The sequence below is a fragment of the Macaca thibetana genome, chromosome 7 (assembly GCF_024542745.1).
Source record: "Macaca thibetana thibetana isolate TM-01 chromosome 7, ASM2454274v1, whole genome shotgun sequence".
Classification (NCBI taxonomy): domain Eukaryota; kingdom Metazoa; phylum Chordata; class Mammalia; order Primates; family Cercopithecidae; genus Macaca; species Macaca thibetana.
This window is the reverse complement of record NC_065584.1, coordinates 36,886,869-36,907,155: the sequence shown is the minus strand read 5'-3', so window position 1 is coordinate 36,907,155 and position 20,287 is coordinate 36,886,869. Positions and strand designations below refer to the sequence as shown.

The 20,287-nt window shown below is 44.7% G+C and overlaps 1 protein-coding gene across 4 annotated transcripts in view; it reads right to left on the bottom strand.

The window, feature by feature from the left end:
- MAP3K9 (mitogen-activated protein kinase kinase kinase 9) overlaps nt 1–20,287 on the bottom strand; it is an 88,502-nt gene that overhangs the window by 60,746 nt on the left and 7,469 nt on the right. For all 4 annotated transcript variants that reach the window (XM_050797333.1, XM_050797330.1, XM_050797331.1 and 1 more), the window contains exon 2: nt 19,223–19,636. In XM_050797333.1, coding sequence (XP_050653290.1) covers nt 19,223–19,636 — 414 coding nt within the window. The remainder of the gene's footprint in view (nt 1–19,222; nt 19,637–20,287) is intronic.

Genomic DNA, 20,287 nt, shown 5'->3' with positions numbered 1-20,287 from the left:
TTGCTCTGAAGAAATAGTAATGGAAACAGGAGGTGACACACTGTGAGTCTAGTCTCATATCTGCTGCTGCTCTTGAATTTTTTAAAAAGGAAAAACTATCTTTTACTGAGCATTTAGTTCGTGCCAGGCATTATGCTAAGGGCTTACACACATAACTTCATTTAATCCTCATTACAATACCATGAGGAAATACTAGAATTATCTCCATTTTACAGAGGAGGAAAATGGTTCAGGGTCGAGGACTTTGCCCAAAGCCAGGTCTGCCTGATTCAGAGCCCACAACTGTACCAGCCTAGGCTCTCCGGCCACTTAGAAAGAGGAGCTGTTTCTACATGGAAGACTCAACTTCTTGGGAGCATGGCTTTCCTAGTCAACATTCCAGGTCTGGGAATTGCCTAAAGAACCCAGGTGATGGGATGCAGCATCAATGAACACTTGATTCTGTCTGAGCTGGGGCAGGCTGCCTTCCCTGGGAGGTCATAGCTACGGCCTACCTGCCCTATTACCAACTCTCGAATCCTACCCATTCTTTAAAGCCTAATTGTTCCAGCGAGGCCTCCCAGGGAATTCTCCCTTCTCCAGACTCCCATCTGATGTATCTTGACACGCAGTCCCCTACTGCATCACACTGTTCTGGTTGTTTGGGATGTCTTTACATAGTATGACTCTTAAGGATGGAAAGAATGCAGTGGAAGTGACCTCTATGTTATGCATATACTAAATTGTTCATATTTCCTACAGCATGTATACAATAGCAGGCACGTCATTTTCTTATGAGGACATTTTGGGTAATAAAACTACCCAAATTGGTTGAGAATCATAATCTACACACAAAGAAAATATTCCAGGCTCTGAGACCTGGACTTCACCCCAGGCATCACAGAGGAGAAAGGATTTGAGGGCAGAGGAGGAAGTGGTACAACCCACCACAGATACCACCTTCATCCCATCACCCTGCAGGCAAGGAAGTCCCAACCACAAAGGCTCAAAACACCGGGAGTTGCCATTTTGAACCACAAGTCCTTAATAGCCCTGGAAAGCTATGAAACACCAATTAAAGTGTCCGATGAATCACTTTTCAACCTCTCCATGTAAGAGCAGGGAGGAACCAACCTCAAGTACCTCCTCAGGCCAAGACTAGCTTTGCTCTGACTCACTGTCTTGCAGTCTATGATATGGATGCTTTTGTAATTCCTTCCTCCCACCTCCATGTCCATTGGATGGGGAAGATGAGACTTCCTAGCATCTTCCTAGTCTACCTCCGAAAATTACTCTACAAATCCATTCCCCATGAGACAGAGTTGAGGATCTCACCATGGTAGGGAAAATTCAAAACCATACAAATTCTCAAGATGTTATACCTCAGTTTCCAGGTGAAAGCTGGTCCTTTCCTTCCTTCCCTGCTACCTGGAAGGTGGGCATAACAGGCACACCCAGAAACTGCTGGGAAAATGCTCAAACGCCTTATTCCCTGCCTTCAGTGAACGCCCATGTGAGGAAAAGTCTTAGAATATCTTCTTTTTCCTGAGTGGGGTCACTTTTACTCTTCCTGGACGGTCATTATCCAGTCTTTCCACCAGTATACTACACATCAAATCAAGCACCAAAATGCTTGTAAGAAACCTAAAATTGGCCAGATTCATGGTCCATGCAACTAGAGTCAAGCGTATAAAGCCACAGACTCACATGTTAGAATCCCAGGACAGTACTGTGCCCAAATAAGGGTAAGGTGGGAAGGACGACAGCATCCTAAAGTAAATTCAAATTAGTCTGACTCTTATCTTTCTTGAGCATCCAAAGGATTTATATGATCCACAGCAACGCTTCCTCAAATACCCCTTTTTAATTCCATCCACTGTCCTTACACAAAGAAGCTCCCTCATTTCCTGCTCAAAATTCCTCCCAAAAGAGCACCTGAAGGATTCTACTATTTCTCCCCTCCCCTTCCTCCCACCACAAAGTTCTAAAGTTCAGGAGCAGCTAAGTCAAAATTCTCTTTGTGAGGTGGGAGAAGGATATAGCCAGGAGGCGTCGCGCATTGATAGTCCAGGTGTTATTCCACCAGCAATCAATCCAAATTGGAGCATCAAGGAATGAACAGTGAAGTCACATTTGTCTTTCATAATATTCATCTAAAAGTGTTAAGTGGGCACCACAAAGCCTGCTCAGCACTCCTCCATGAGGAATGGAACTGCCCTCTTGCTCACGCGTGGTCCATTTGGCCATAAAATCAGCTGCAAAGAAACTCCCCAGAAGGGCCCATTCACCTCCCAGACTACACAGAACTGAAAGACGTGGCATGTGAATAACCACACAGGGCTCTGCAATTAACAGATGTTAGTCTAAACCGTTTTTGAATGTTTATATTACTTTTCTAGTTAAATTTTTTTAAATTCCATAAACAATCATCTGTGAATGTATCTGAAATCTATATATACTTCTTTTGTTTAAACAAAAACAAAATCATGGCCAGGCACGGTGGCTCACGCCTGTAATCCCAGCACTTTGGGAGGCCGAGGCAGGCAGACAACCTGAAGTCAAGAGTTTAAGACCAGCCTGACCAACATGGTGAAATTGCGTCTCCACTAAAAATACAAAATTAGCCAGGCATGGTGGTGCATGCCTGTAATCCCAGGTGCTTGGGAGGCTGAGGCAGGAGAATCACTTGAACCCGGGAGGTGGAGGCTGCAGAGAGCCGAGATCGCGCCACTGCACTCCAGCCTGGGAAACAAGAGCAAAACTCCATCTCAAAAGAAAAAATAATAAAGTAAATAAAATAATATAAAATAAAAAACCACAACACAAACACAAGTAAGAACAAGAGCCCAATAACGTGGAAGCTTCTGTGATGGCCCAACTTCTGGGGAGCTGTATGCAAGCACAATTTTGGTTCAGGACAAACACTAACAAGAAGCAAAGCTGAAGCCGGGCACGGTGGCTCACGCCTGTAAACCCAGCACTTTGGGAGTCCGAGGTGGGCAGATCACTTGAGGTCTGGAGTTCAAGACCAGCCTGGCCAATATGGTAAAACCCCATCTCTACTGAAAATACAAAAAATAGCCAGGTGAGGTGGCAGGCGCCAGTAATCCCAGCTACTCAGGAGGCTGAGGCAGGAGAATTGCTTGAACCCGGGAGGTAGAGGCCACTGTACTCCAGCCTGGGTGACAGAGTGAAATTTTTTTTTTCCAAAAAAAAGAAAAAAAAAAAGCAGCAGCAGCAAAGCTGAGGCTACAGAAGGATGGCTGAGGTTCAAATTGTGCTTTCAGAGGGGCCCTGGGGAAAAGAGAAATGAGGTCTCAGGTCTTGTGCATTTTAGTTCCACTAGGTTTGGAGGTGCCAGAGGCCCTGGGTTGGAGAAGTGAAGGATCCCCTACCTGTAGTTCCAAATGTGGGGATGATCTACCCCACAAAGGCCCCAAGACCAGGTTTAATGTCCAGGTCTAGCCCCGCTGCACCCTCTGGTGAGTCACAGCGTCTGTCCTGCAGAACAAGGTGCTAGAGGAGGATCTCCTATTGCAGTCTGTTCCCAACGAGCAGAGCAGAAAGAAAACCATGCAAGCATTCAAGAGCCTGGTATTTGAGTCCAGGCCCTATCATTCTCTAGCTATGTGTTCTTGGGCAAGACATTGTTAAACCTCCCTGAGCCTCAGCTTCCTCTGTTATAAAATGGGGATACTACCACCTCTTCCTGGAGCACCTCAGGTAGATACTATTTCAAATAAAATTCTAAAGGACCAAATACAAAGCATGATTACAGTAGTTCCTCCTTATCTTCAGGGGACACATTCCAGGGTCCCCAGTGGATGCCCTAATCCATGGACAGAATACGTATATACTGTATATACTGTTTTTTCCTATACATTCATATCTATGATAAAGTTTAATTTATAAATTAGGCACAATAAGAGATTAACACTAACAATAAAATAGAACAACTATTAAGAAAAGCTTTATTAATGTGGTTTCTCTCTCTCTCTCTCTCTCTGAAACTCTCAGAGTCAAAACTTTCAAGGTCAAAGTTTGGGGTGAAGTCAGTGTTTTTCCTGACTTCTTGTTTTCCTTCCCTTGTTGTACTGTATTCGCCCTTCTTGTGAGGTTATGAGATGAAAAAATGCGTATATGATGAGGTGAAGTGAGGGAGATGATACAGGCATTGTGACACAGTGACACAGTGACACAGTGTTTGGTACTTCCGACCTTCTGATGTGTAGTCAGAGGATGGTCTGCTTTGGATGACCCTGGATCATTGCGTTGTGACAATGTCAATGGTTGGATGTCAGGACAGACCATGTGGATGGGCACATAGTACGCCCAGCGTGGACATGCTGGACAGGGTGTGATTCACATCCCAGGCAGGATGGGGTGGGAAGGCATGAGACGTCATCACGCTACTCAGAATGGTGTGCAATTTAAAACTTATGAATCATTATTTCTAGAATGTTCCATGTAATATTTCTGGCTCACAGCTGACTACGAGTAACTAAAAACAGGGCGAGTGAAACGGCAGGTAAGAGGAGCCTACCATACTCTTTCTCCTACCTCTAGGACTATCTGGGGGATGAAGGACATGAGGGCCACGTATTACTGTCACCATGAATAATAAGCCAAGGAGAGTATCAAATAATGTCGGGTTACACTAATAATCTTAAATCATCTGAAGTTTATGTGGGAAAATTTTAAGTCCTTTGTTGATTTTCCATTGCCATCCATGGGATGTGATGTGGCATCTCTCCTTGTCACTAGCAGCTGTGCATTTGGGCAAAGCAAGCTATTTTATTATTAATTTAATCCAAATACTTAGTAAGGGCAGGTCTCCTAAGGCAGGGGAGAGAGGAAAACAACTCTCTATCACACAACTGTGCCAACTGCAGGGAGATTATTAACAATCTACTCCAGGATTCCCATCTATCTCTAAGCAGGGATTCCTATCTCTAAGCACAGGGAGCCAGGAGTCCACTGCTTAAGAAATAAAAAATGCTTTGATTATTCTTTTCTTCCTAAAAATTGTACCACCTAGCAGAATACTGAACACTGTTATCCTTCTACATAACATACCAAAGAAAATGACCGAGTTCATGTTAGTAACCAGGAAAAACACTGACTTCACTCCTAACTTTGACCTTGGGACCGTATAAGCAAGTTGTCCCCCTGGTTCCTTCAATGGGGTACAGCAGATCCTCTTTCCACTATTGTCCAAAATACTTTGGTCCTAGCTGGAAAGCCTGGCAGAGTAACAGAGTCCCACTGTAGGGCTAAAAGAAGGAACACTGTCATGAGTATCAGGATGACCTTGGGCAAGTCCCCCAGCTTCTCTGGGTCGCAGCTGTAAGGTTCCTGTAAGCTCTAATCATATCAATAAGCAAAAAAGAAAGTCAAGAATGACCAGAATCCAAAAACTATCGCTATTTTCCCTAACCACAGTCCTTTCCTCCTTCCTCTCATTTATTGTTTTTATTTTAGTTTTTTGGTTTTTCTTGGTACTCCCTGATTAAGGTATCCTCCTTCCTCTTGGACCCTGAAGGTTAACAGAATGCAGAAACAAACAAACAAAAATTTTTAAGCGTCCAGATGGCATGTACACCGTGACTTAAATGGCAGAAGGAAATGAGGTATATAGATAAGAATAGGAAAGCCAAATATAAAGATGAAAACAGTTGTATCTGCACACTGGAATCTAGCATAACTCTTTTTTTTTTTCCCCCTTTTCAATGATACTTTTTCCTGTTACATTGCCTCATCAGCCCACATCAGCCTGCAGTCACAAGCATTTGCAGAGAAAGGTCTTAACTATAAGATCAGTCACTGGCCGGGTGCAGTGGCTCACACCTGTAATCCTAGCACTTTGGGAGGCCAAGACGGGCGGATCACAAGGTCAGGAGTTCGAGACCAGCCTGGCCAACAGAGTGAAACCCCGTCTGTACTAAAAATACAAAAAACTAGCTGGGCATGGTGGCAGGAGACTGAGGCAAGAGAATCACTTGAAAACCTCAGAGGCGGAGGTTGCAGCGAGTCAAGATGGCACCACTGTACACCAGCTCAGGTGACAGTATAAGACTCTGTCTCAAAAAAAAAAAAAAAAAAAGATCAGTCACTGCCAGCATCCTGATGCCCCCCTGCTGCAATGGGCCCCACTCCCAAACCTGCTCCAAGGGATAGATGGACAATCACTACCTTCACAGCTGGGCAATTCCAGAGACACACATTGGGCTTCTGACTTTACAAACTACTCCAAGGAACACCTTCCTCTAGGGTCCCAAGCCCCTGAAAAGTTTATGAAATAGATATACAAAAGCAAAGGCTTGAAGAGAACAAACAAAGCTCATTCAGTAAAAGGGTTTGAGTCCATCCAGAAAGGAACTAGGGACCAAAAAAAAAAAAGATTTTTTTGGTTGGCCACATTGGAACTGCCATCGAACACCTGGGCTGCTACATGCGACGTCCTATACTAGCCATGATGTGAGGGGAGAGGGAGACGGGGGGGAGCAAGGCAAGATGAAGGAAAGAAAAACAGCAACACCTCTGCTGTCAAGAATTCTATTGGGATTTCCATGTTTTCATAGAAAAAAGTTATCAGAGACAAAAAAAAACTTAATTGCATTTGCCTCTAAGAAGTAAACTTAGGGTTTAGGGTGGGAAGGACACAGACTTTTCTTTTTTCTCTCTCTTTTTCTGGAGACACTTTTCTTTGTATTTCAGTTTTGTCCTATTTTTACCCATGTGTATCCATTACATTTTGAATTTTTTAAATTCTACAGTACAACTGGAAAGATTACGACTCAAACATAGAAAATGCAAGTACAAGACAAAAGATACCACCCAAAAATATAATCACCAATTGTGATCTAAATACTAAGGGAATAAGGGTAGCAGATGGAATTATAATTAAAATGGTCAATATATTGGGTGCTTATGACGTGCCAGGCACTCCTAAGAACTTCACCTAGATGATCTTATTTAATCCTCACTTCTACCCCGTAAGATGAGATCGGTGGTATTATAATTATTCCCACTTTATATCTGCAAAAGCTAAGCCACAGAGGTTACGTCATTTGCTCAAGGTCCTTAGCTAGCAAGTAACAGAGCCAGGTAGGACTCAAATCCAGTTTCACCCACAGTTCACATGGGCTCATCTCCAAAAGAAGAGAGGGTTCATATCCTAAATGAGGGCTCTAAAGAAGAAGAGGTATGGTGTTGTTTGGAGAATGTCTACACGGGAAGGAGGTATGTATGGGAAAGACAGTGCTAGAATCTGTTATTATCAAAACTATAAACACTTCTTGAGGACCTACTAAGTGCTGGACACAACCAGATTTAGACAGTAGCTGTAGAAACAAAGCTCTTACACAGAGATGAAAAAGGGCCAAACATGCTCCATTTACCTTCCAAAACAAGACCACAAAACTCAAAATCTCTTCAATCCACCCTGAATACGCCAAAGTCTTAAATGACACTGTGTAAAAAGAAAGCTAAGTTGACACAGGGAGGCCAGGAGAGGATGTGAAAAAAAGCAGACTAATGCAGCAGAGAAGGGAGGGAAAGAAATATATTGCCTTCCTCCTGGGGCAAAAGCATTTTAATTATCAACTGAGAGTCCAGCAGAGCCATAAAACTGGCCAGCTGTCCCATTCAATCAAGCCAAAGGCTGTAACAGACAGGACAAGGCAGCATTTTTCAGAGGACCGAGCACTTCGAGTTAAGGCTGAGTCTAGAGGGTGCAAGACGCATGGGCCGTTTCCACAAGAGGCTTTTGCGCAGTTAGAAGGGGCTGGTGGGGCTCAGTCCCTTTCAGGGGCTTCAGCAGAATTAAATCTGCCTGTTTCCGTGGGAATAGTAAAACTATGCCTGGCTGGCTTAGGAGAGGGCTACTCGGGGCTGCCTAAAATCCTCATGCACCACTTTCGAAAGGGAAATTCAGCCATATCCTGTGTGCAACTAAAATAACAAGGAATGGAAAGAAGTTTCTCCTACTCCTTAGAAAGGAAAAAAAGCACAGTGCCATTTACTGAATCCAGTGCCTGTGAGATACTGACACATAATAGCTCATATCATCTTAAAACAGTATCGCTCATTTCTGTGTTGTTCATATTTTACAGATGAGATTTCCTGCAACTCCAAGAGGTTAGCCACGTGCCCAACGTCAAGTGCTCAAGAAGTAGCTTAAATCCAAGTCTATCTAACTCCCAAGCCAGTGTTTCTTCCATTAGACCACAGTGGTTCCCAAAACCAATCTTAAGGGTAAAATGCTTTCTTCTCAGATCAAAACCTTCAAGTTTCCTACAGAGAGCAAAAACTTTAGGGAAGTTAGGAAGGAAAGGGACATGCAATCCACAGCTTTTAATATGTCTAGTTTGTATGTCTCACTTTTACAGTATAGTGGACCACAGAGGGGACATGTCTGCCTGTTACTCTGCTGGTGAGTGGGATATATGAGGCACAATTAAAGTTGCCTAAGTGACCCTGAGCCCCATCTGGAAAAGCCCTATGTTGTTTCAAAAAAGTGAGCAGGAAGCAAGTGTAAATCAAAGCAGCAGCAAAGCTCTGAGATACCAGGATGCCCCTTGCTTAGCTCCAAGGACAGAGTAGCGGGCGACTAACTGTGTCCCGCTTCTAGCAGGAAAGCTGTCCTTGGATTATTGTGAATCCCCAGGATGGTTCATGTGACCAGAGCATCTTCTCTCAGCAAGGCCATCTGTCATGCCCTGAGCAACAGTGGGGGAAGGGGAGCACTTGTGGGCTCCTGTCAACTGTTTTCTCCACTAAACCACTCAGCAAAGATTCCGTTTCAGGAGATTCAGCCCCAGCCAGAACAAGCCCCGAAATGAGGAACCTGAGCACACTGTAGCCTGACACACAGAGGCAGACAAACTGTGTAGTCACTAACATTCCCAAACACACAGACATTCATGCTTTAAAGTCCTGGGCGGGACCTCAGAGGCCACTTGTCCAAACCTCTCATTTTCCAGATGAAGAATCTGAGGTCCAGAGAGATCACAGATATGCCCAAGGCCACCCGGCCGGTCAGTGTCAAGGACAGCCCTGGGGCCCATGTTCCTTCCACTGCACCAGAACACCTCTTACACAGATGCCCACTTTAAGTTCTCTGTAATGATACTGATTCATAACCTTCACTGACTCTTACAATAATAAGAGCCCTGACCTTTTCCCTCCAAAATGAATGTATCCACATTTTGCATAGATTCCAGGTGGCTCCCTGGCCCTATGTTAATCTTTACGTTATAAGAGGAACAAAGTGCGGTTCTAAAGGAGGCTGTCAGGGGTCTTGAAGGAGACTCCACAGTAAGGACCTGGACTCCTTGGACATGGGACGGAAGCTCATTTTTCTCCTGACTCAACCAGACCACTGACATCACTGCTTTGTGTGCCATCCATCAGTGACCCTGAGCTACCTCATTGAAACGAGGTGAAGAACCAGGTTAAGGAACAGAAAATTTTCCAAGAGATGCGGAGGAAAGCAGAGATAGGCAGGCTCTTCTCTCATCTCCTTAGAGATCCTGAAGGACAAATCTTGAACCTGAGCAATGACGGTGCCACAGGCCACCTGCAAACTGTGGTCAATACCTAGCTCTTACCAGGTTTGCTTGGGAAGGGATGTGGGGAAGGGAAGACACAATAAAATTTATTATTTACTATCAAGGCAACAGTGGCTCGAATCAGAGGAAACAGATCAAAGACGAAGAGACTAAATATTCATCTGGAAATCAGAACCCACAGGCCTTTCAAAGCCTTTCTTGCCCTGAACTCAACCCCTCACCAAGGCTGTTTTCTGCAACTAAAAGCTCATAGTCCAGAAACTCCAACTTAAGACCCTTCATACAGCACAAGCTTCTGCTCCAAATCCAGCACAGCATTATGAGAGCTTAAAAGTTGCCGGGCATGGTGGCTCACACCTGTAATCTCAGCACCTTGGGAGGCCGAGGTGGGTGGATCACAAGGTCAAAAGATCGAGACCATTCTGGCCAACATGGTGAAACCCCATCTCTACTAAAAATATAGAAATTAGCCGGGTGTGGTGGCACGTGCCTGTAATCTCAGCTACTCAGGAGGCTGAGGCAGGAGAATTGCTTGAACTCGGGAGGCGGAGGTTGCAGTGAGCCAGGATTATGCAACTGCATTCCAGCCTGGCAACAGAGTGAGACTGTGTCTCACCAAAAAAAAAAAAAAAAAAAAAAAAAAAACAGTTGCCAGTTGTCCTGAGCTACTTCCTGCCCCACTGAGTAAGCTGCAGAGAACCTCCATGGTGATGAAATAGGAAGAGGCAGGCAGGACTCTAGAGCAACCACTGGGAAATGAAGGCATGTGGCCCACAAAGGGATCCACTCCCCTTAAGAATCCTTCTCCACCAACCACAGGAAAGGACGGAGGCAAGAGAATCCAAGCGTGCAATTTGCCTCCCAGGAGGCCACACTGTACAGGGCACTGGGCCTGCTGGCCTCCCTGCCTGGAACCTCCATGCCCCACCTTCCCTTTCCACTTTGTCTCCACTCTTCACTCTCTCAGATCACATCGAAAACAAAACTTCCTCAGAGAATTCTCCAGCACTCCTCTTGAGGCATGTCCCATTATCCGCCATGCTCATGGTACTCACCACAGTCTTGACTTTACATGTTGTGCAACTTTATTTTGATCAAGGTCCTTCTCCCTACCTCCACAGTGAGCTCCTGGAGGGGAGGGCCCGTGAATGTTTTTGTTTGCTGCTGAATTCTTAACACCAGGCACTTACACTGGCCCATAAAAGAAAACCAACTTTGCGCAGGAGATGGCCACAAAGGCACAGGACAAAAGGGAAAGGCAAGGTTCCCAAACCACGTTCAAGAAGCCGAGATGCAACCAGACTTGCAAGTCAGATCTCTGGCCTCACTGCTTTCTTCTGCTGAGTCCTGCTCACCCGGCTGGTTATTTGCTTCATTTCAGCTTTATTCACTTACGTATTTATTTTGGCTTGCAGAACATGTCTCTGTATTCATGGGAAATGCTACCCATCAACTGAACAGGATGCTCTGAGACATGCCAGGTGGCTGCTAGCTAACCTCTGGCATAGCCTCCTGCAACCAAAAGATAACTTCAATTCTTTGAGCGCTTGTACACTTTTGCCTGGATATACTTTTGCCTGGGAAAATCCTCAAAACATATCCATCATCCTCCAACTCCCTGTTAAGAAACACGTAGCAAAAACCACCAAAGGACCTGACTAAGGGAAAAAACAGGGAGAGAAATTCAGAAGTACCTGAGCCAGGTAATGCCAGAAGTATTTCATTTGGAGAGGCCTCCATGAAGCATACAAAAAGTCACTTACTTACCTACCTCTCAAAAAGGACCAAGACTTGGGTTTTCCAGCTGATACTTCACTGCTTTCCAGGTCCACTCTGGGAATGCTTTATTGCCTATTTCATTCTCCTGTAGGAAAAACTGCTTTTACGGCCACTCCTCATCCTTTTTAGAGGCAAGTCTAATGCCACATCATCCCTGGCCAGGGTGCCTAAGCCTTAGCTGCTTCCTCCATCAGGCAGAATGGGCTCTTCCACGCGTGCAGGACAAGGACACTAGAGACTGGGATCCAGCGGGTCACAGGGTGCCACACATCTGGCAGCCAGCAAACTCACCAGCCATGAGAAATCCTACACAGGAAAAGCAGTCAGGAGCTTTGGCCAGTGTGTGGTCCAGGTATACTCCAGGGCTTAGAATGTTAGAGCCTGCTGAGCCGAGGCCAAGGGGAAGACAAAAGCTCTGTCATCCTCACACTGGTGAAAGTATGTCTTCAGCTTCCTGACCTTGTGAACTCCAAGAGAAGGCTGGAGATGAGAACAAGGTCAAGTGAACAGAACTGGGAGGGGGAGATGCTACATGGACCTCCAGTTACAAGAGGAGCAGCCAATCCAACAACTCAACAAAATTGGAACGGGCACTATGAGGAGCATGACAGGCAGTCCCCAAGTTGGGAACAAAGGGAGTACTGAGGCTGGACAGAAAGACTGGGAGTGGACCCGACAGCACCGGGCAGTGGTCTGCTCCAGCAGCTCCTAGCAGCCGGCAACTGGCTACAGTGGAGACATGGGCCGGTGAGTTAGCCGGGGCTGGTGATCAGGAAAAGTGTGAAGAGGGGAGGAGACAGAGGCGTTTGGGATGAATAACGAATGCACTGTCACACCACCACACTCCAGCATCCAAAACAGGTGGTTGGGCTCAGACAATTAGGATGGATCAAGGGCCAGGGGATTCTAATGAGGATGAAAAGCAAATTCCATGTGGCCGGGGCTGGTGGCTCACACCTGTAATCCCAACATTTTGAGAGACCAAGGCAGGTGGATTGCTTGAGCCCAGGAGTTCAAGACCAGGCTGGGCAACATGGCGAGACCATCTCTACTAAATAAAAAATAAAATAAATAAATAAATAATTCCACACAAGTGAGGTCTGAACGACATCCACAGATAAGAGAAAGGGAATGTTTACACTTTGGGATCCCATAAGTAAACCAGTTCATGTGATATTTTATTCATTCATTCATTCATTCATTCCTTTTATCTGTACATTTATTGAGGACCCTACTATGCACCTGGAACTATGATGGGAGCTAAAGACACAAAACCTATTTGGAGATGTAAGGGATGCTCCTGAAATCTTAGCCAACAAAAAGAGGCCAGGTTGTATAACTCGGCAGGTTGGCCTGCAGGCCAGCACGGTGTTTTGTTTTGTTATGGCCTGTGAATGCCTACCAGCGCTTTAGACTGACTCACCCTGGCTGGGTGGCAGGTGAACTCCCAGCCATTAGACCAGGGGTTCTAGTCTTTTGTCATGAATTCTTCTACGAATTACCAGGTAATACACATTTATCAAATGATGACTCAGCACTGACTATAGCAAGTATATGTGATGGGCTACCAGAAGCAGTCAGGTTTGAGCTGAGCACAGAAAACTGCAGAGACGTTGGATAGGCAGAGAGACGAGGCGAGGGCACCCCTGCCAGCAAGGGCGAAAGGGGAGACCAGCTTGGCTAAAGAAGAAAGTGCCTCTAGAAGAAGAAAAGGCAGCAAAGATCTCATAAGCATTTAAGCTGACATCTGAAAAGAGGAAGGCAGGTGTGCCTAGTCCCAACCCAAATACAGTTCACCACTAACCTCTGCTCTTTCAGCTATAAAGTTAAGAATGAGTTGGTTGAAACTCAAAAAAGGTACAGGCAGGGGATAAATCAAACATTAATGCAATGTGGATGCTGTGGCCTTGTGAGCAGAATGACATTATTCTCAATTATATGAAACTAAAGCACTAGGCCACACAGAACAACAATGAAATACCCCAGCTGTCCAACAGGAGTGTGCAGGCAATAGCGTAGTGATTAGGGCCACAGGCTGACAATACCCTGACAGGGGGAAGAGAAACGCATGCTACAAGCAATATTTTTGTTAGGATATTATCTAGGGGTAAAAATAAACACGCAAAAATGCACAAAAAAACTGGAAAAACACACAGTGTTTCTACCTGTTTTTCTGTTTTCCTTTTCTTCTCTTTTTTTCTGAGATGTCTCACTCTGTCACCCAGGCTGGAGTGCAGTGGCGTGATCTCAGCTCACTGCAGCTTCTGCCTCCTGGGCTCAAACGATTCTCCTGTTTCAGCCTCCCCAGTAGCTGGGACTACAGGCATGTGCCACCAGGCCTGGCTAATTTTTTATATTTTTAGTAGAGATGGGGTTTCACTGTGTTAGCCAGGATCTCCTGACCTCATGATCCACCTGTCTCGGCCTCCCAAAGTGCTGGGATTACAAGAGTGAGCCACTGTGACCGGCCTCTTCTTCTTCTTTTTTTTTTTTTTTTTTTGAAATGGGGTCTCGCTCTGTTGCCCAGGCTGGAGTGCAGTGGCTCGATCTTGGCTCCCACAACCTCCATGTCCTGGGTTCAAGCGATTCTCCTGCCTAGCTTCCCGAGTAGCTGGGACTATAGGCGCATGCCACCATGTTCAGCTAATTTTTTTGTTTTTAGTAGAGATGGGGTTTCACGATGTTGGCCAGGCTGGTCTCGAACTCCTGACCTCATGATCCACCCACCTCAGCCTCCCAAAATGCTGGGATTACAGGCGTGAGCCACCACACCCGGCCTCTCTTTTTCTTTTATTTATTTATTTATTTTGAGACAGAGTCTCACTCTGTTGCCCAGGTTGGAGTGCAATGTTACAATCACTGCTCACTGCAGCCTCAACTTTCCGGGCTTAAGCGATCCTCCCACCTCAGCCTCCCAAGTAGTTGGGTCCACAGGCATGCACCACCACACCCACCTAGATTTTATTGTATTTTTTGCAGAGATGGGATTTCACTATGTTGCCTAGGCTGGTCTCAAACTCCTAGGCTCAAGAGATCCGCCCACCTCGGCCTCCCAAAGTGCTGGGATTACAGGCTTAAGCCACTGTGCCCAGCCCTTTTCTATATTTTCTAAGAGAAGGAAAGAAATTATTTAATATGAATAGAAAAATAATGAAACTACCTTCAACGTTTTTAGTTTGCAAAGCTTTTTCATATTACTTGAATATTCATATTTTTACTTATTTAACTTTTTTCTTTTTTTCTTTTTTTTTTTTTTGAGACAGAGTCTGGCTCTGTCACCCAGACTGGAGTGCAGTGGTGCAATCTCGGCTCACTGCAACCTCCGCCTCCTGGGTTCAAGTGATTCTGCCTCAGTCTCCCAATAGCTGGGATTACAGGTGCCCACCACCACACCCGGCTAATTTTTGTATTTTAGTAGAGATGGGTTTCACCATGTTGGCCAGTCTGGTCTTGAACTCCTGACCTCGGGTGATCCTCCTCCCTCAACCTCCCAAAGTGCTGGGATTACAGGCATGAGCCACCACGCCTGGCCACTTTAACTTTAACTTTTAATGGCCACTATTAAACTACTCTTCCACCAAATGCCATTATGCCAAGCCATTTACTATACAAAATCCTGAAGTCCATCTACCTGCCCCCAAAAGGACAACCTTTCAATTTAAGACCATCTTTCAACAAGTGTTTGCTAACAATCACATAACTGTTTTTCCCCAGTTTGATGGAGCAGAGACACATAAATCCATTTTTATAGCCAGAGGCTTTTTACAAGTAGTTTTAGGGTGTGATGCTTAAGTTAATGATGTAATGTGGTAAAGTAGTACAAACCAGTAGTTAAGCCAGGGGTCTGAGCCACACGTCCCAGGGCCTGGCTAAACTTGTTTGGCTGTGTGATGCTAGCCATCTGAGGTAATAGTTCATACCAATACGTGTCCTGCATTAAGATTCCATGGTAAGACTGCTAGCTGCCAATTCCTCAGTGGCAATGCTCTTCCTTGGTAACGGACCCTGATTCTCAGCTGGGCTCAATGACACCCAGCATAAAAGCCTCCATCTCCCTGGTCTCCTCTGCAGTTAGCGATGGCCAGGCGACCACAGTCAGGCCAATTAACGCAAGCACATACGGCACGCTGGACTTCTGGGAAATTAATAGGAGCCAACTCAGCCACATGGGGCACCTTTTCTGTACTTCTGCTTCCTCTCCTCCTTCAGGCCTGTGACCTGGACCTCATAACTGGCACTCCAGCAGCCATCTGGACTACAGGGTGACAATGAGGATGGAAGCCAAGTACTGGGATGAGGGAGTAAAAAATAGGAGCCTGGGTCCCAGACGACAATACGGAGCTGCCCTAAAATCCTCCAGACTTCTTTTCAAAGACAAGTAAATGTAGACCTTGTTCAGCCACTGTTATTCTGTTTGGCTTTTCAGGTTACGTACGGTCAATCTAAACTCAATGCAGATTCTTTATCAACATAGGATACTATATGCCATACATGTTTCACTGCCAAAAAATGGCAAATGACTTTTTAAAGCAGATGACCAGGATAATAAAACATTTTAATAAGTCACTTTTTACTGAACCTTTCTAACAGCTAGGCGTTTGTCATCAACTGCTTTCTCTTTCCCACAAAGACAGCTCCCGTGTATACATACTCTTTTCTCTAATGGTCAAAGTCAACTAACACATATAATTCCTAGTATTTTGCCCTCCCATGACAATGACCAAAATCCAATTCTCCAGAACCCTTAACAAAGCAAGGAAAACAAGCCAGTGTTCCCAAGTCTACGAAATACAAAGAAGTTATGGCTCCCGAGCTGGAGGCAATGGGCAAAGAAGTGGCATAGCACTTCTAAGATAATTTTCAGCCTGGGCCACAGAGGAAGACTCCTGTCTCTATTTAAAAAATAATAAAAAAAAAAAAAAAAAAAAAAAGGCTGGGCACAGTGGCTCACGCCTGTAATCCCAGAATTTTGGGAGACTGAGGCAGGCGGATCACCTGAGGTCAGGAGTTCCAGACCAGCCTGACCAACATGGCAAAACCCTGTCTCTACTAAAAATACAAAAATTAGCTGGTTGGGGTGGCGGGCGCCTGTAATCCCAGCTACTCAGGAGGCTGAGGCAGGGGAATTACTTGAACCCGGGAGGCGGAGGTTGCAGCAAAGCCGAGATCGCACCACTGCACTCCAGCCTGGGCGACAGAGTGAGACCCTGTCTCTAAAATAAATAAATAAATAAAATAAAAATAAAATACAATCATTTTCAAGTCATGCACACATTGCAATGGAATAAGAACGGTGGTATCATCAAGGCTCATATTAGATGTACACAATCCTTGGCAAACATCCACCCACAGACAAATGTCAAAGTGCTACCCCAACACACATGTAAGATTTACAACTGACATCAACATCAGCACCAACCATGCAGTCCAGTGGACCAGAAACATTACTGGGCATCAACTATATTGAGAAGGTCCTTTAAAATACTGCCAAATGTTTAAGTATTATACAACTCCTGCAATCCTGATGGCTCCCCCGTGGCAATCCTAAAACCCACGTAAGGAAAAAGAAAGGACCAGAGTTTTGTCTCCTGAATAACAGAATGACACTCAGGTCTCTTGCCCTCTCCTACAAACAGCAGAACCTTAACAGGGTAACTTTTCCTGCATAAGAGCCTCCATTCCTAAATACAAATCTCTTAAGAGGCAAAAACGTGTACGCAGAGCTTAAAATTACACTCAAATTCAAAATTTCATCAAGTAAACTATTAACTTTTACAACTTTGTTATCCTAGCCCAACTTTCTAAATGGGCGCAATTATGTAACATTACAGTACTTTGCCTAGTTCTCTCAACATGATAAAAATATTAGAAAAAGTAAAATAAACAAAATTCAGCTTCTCCATCACATTTTCACATTTTCCAGCAATACATCTGCTTTTTACCCCATCACTTAAAGCAATCTCTAGGTAGAAATTACTTTGAAAAGAGGTCATCAAAAGTTTTAATTTATTTAAAGAAGAGAATTTGAGTCAGGGGGCGGGGGGAGATGAAAATCATCATATGATAAAGAGACAGGAAAATGGCAAAGGGAAAAAGAGAATCTGATTTTTATGTAACTTAAATACTTCACATGCATCATATCTAAACACATATCTAATGTTCCATATCCTTACAAGAAGGAATTTTTCTATTATTAAGGGGGGAAAGAATACAGGTAGAAAAGATAAATGTATATTTGCATATATATAAACCAGATACGCTTTAAAAATGTCGGGAAGGATATGCCAAATGTAATAGTTCTTCTCTCAGAAGGGAAACATTATAGGTTAACTTCCTCTTCTTTTTAGCTGCACTTTCTAATTTTCTACAACAGACACTTACTACTTACATAATTTTTTTTTAAGAGCTGAGGTCTCACTATGTTGCCCAGGCTGGTCTCAAATTCCTGGGCTCAAGCAATCCTCTTGCCTCAGCTTCCCAAAGTGCTGGGATTACAGATGTGAGCCACTGCGCCCCGCCACTACTTACATAATTTCAAAATGTAGTGTTTTTTTGTTTTTGTTTTTGTTTTGTTTTGTTTTGTTTTTTTGAGACAGTCTCACTCTGTCATCCAGGCTGGAGTGCAGTGGTGCAATCTTGGCTCACTGCAGGCTCCGCCTCCTGGGTTCACGTCATTCTCCTGCCTCAGCCTCCCAAGTAGCTAGGACTACAGGTGCCCGCCACCACGCCTGGCTAATTTTTTGTATTTTTAGTGGAGATGGGGTTTCACCATGTTAGCCAGGATGGTCTCGATCTCCTGACCTCGTGATCTGCCCGCCTCGGCCTCCCAAAGTGCCGGGTTTACAGGCGTGAGCCACCGCGCCCGGCCTTAAAATGTAGTTTTTAAAGTACACAGATTCACAACAGCATCAACAGAAAAATAAACCACATCTGGAACAGCCTGGAACAAAACAAAGTCTGAAGGATTTCTAGGCTCAAAGCTGAAGGATACAGAGAGAGTGAAGTCCCTGTGGGCCCATGCTACCCCCAAAGTCCTTCCACTCAAATGCCCTCCTCTTTGGGACAGGATGCTCCAAGTGATTTTAAGTACATACCATTATGCAATTGTGTCCTCTTTGCCACCCAGTTTAGGCGAGAGAGAGCACAAACTACCACAGAAAAGCAGTGTATTCCTAACCCTGCTGAGTCAGCCAATGTGAAGGACTGGAGCTTCTACCAACTCACCATTTAATATTTAACACTTGCTTTAAATCCAGTTTATGGATTCTGGATGTTTAATAAACAGTTGCTTCTCAGTTCCCTGCTATTAAATACTAGGTTATCATGGCATTTAATTAATACCACCCTTGGGCCACCAGGAGGTCGGTAATGGTACCAGCAAGTCATGCTTTCCAGATGGACATTGCCACCTGAATCAGCTCAGTTTAAACAATAGGATTCTCTTCTTATAGTCCCTTCTGGGATGGGTACCTCGAGTTGAGGTGTTTAGGTAAACATTCCAACAGATAATAAAGGCTTGCTCTACCTCTTGTTCCACAAAAAGGAAAACCCCTTTAGTGATAATATTCACACTTCCCACAAGTTTTGTGCACAGCAATGTCAGAATTACACATTCTGATATGTGGAAAAATAGTAGGCAAGGCCACTCTTGACTGCTAAAAAAAAAAAGCTCAAAATTATCCCAAACTCCTCAGGTGCCTCTTTCCTCTCTTTCTAAACCAATCTTTCTCGGCACTCATCTCACCTCCTACATCTCCATTCAAGGATGGAATGTGTTTAAGCAAGGAGTTTCACTGTCCTCTAAGGTTCCATTAGGAGGTCACTCCTACTGACATCATGGAGTGCATCTGCAACTGCTCTGAGCCCCTCCAGCCCCATCTCTTCATACTCACTGTTGCTGGACTTAAGGTCACGGTGGATGATGGGGACAATTGCCTCATCATGTAAGTAGTTCATCCCTCTGGCAATCTGCACAGCCCAGTTCACCAGGATGTCTGGGGGAATCCTTTTCCCAGATAACACTCTATTCAAAGGTCCTCCACGAGCAAACTCCATGACCAAGCAGAGGTTGGGCTCCTTCAGACATACCCCTCTTAGGGCAATGATGTTGGGGTGCTTCAGCATGGTGAAGAGTTTGGCCTCTTGGCGAACATTCTCTATAGTCTGGCTGATGTCCTCATCGGGGTCATGGCGAGCTGCTTTCACAGCAACCTCATCCCCTATCCAGAAAGCACGATAGACCTTGCCAAAGCCCCCGATGCCAATAATCTCTTCCAAGGTTAGCTCCGCAAAATCAATTTCTAACACTGAGAAAGGGAAGAAAAAAAGAAGCAAGTCAAAAACATCTTGAAAACATCGTATTTAACCTTTCATTTACCTGGATGGGTAAACACGGCAAGTTGTCTGTTTACTGGGCCTTTCTGTCACCCCATTATAAAGCAAATTCCATAAGGGCAGGAGCTGCAATTAATCTATTTTCCTTTGCATTTTCCTTAGTGACAGTCAGCACACGGTAGGCATTCTATAAATATTCATCAAAAAAATCCCACCTGGAAAATCATGCAGAATCCTGTACCAAAATCAACTATTGTAACTAAAGGGAATATGGGGGAGGTCCTTTTTTCCGTTCTTTCTTCCTTTAAAATACATTTAAATATAGAGATGGGGTTTTGCCATGTTGCCCAGGCTGGTCTCGAATGCAATCCTCCCGCCTCGGCCTCCCAAATTGCTGGGATTACAGGCATGAACCACTGCACCTGGCCGAGATCCTTTCTTTGAGACTTACTCAGCTTTACTGTGTGCTCAGTGGTGAGAAGCACCCAAATCAGTGCCAAGGCAGACACCCAACAACCAAACCATAGAATGAGAAGAGCTCCTGCAGAAGTATGATTAGAGGCTTAGGAAAATCACTAGCTTCCACAGCAGCACACAGCACTGAGGTGAGTGGGGAAAGGATT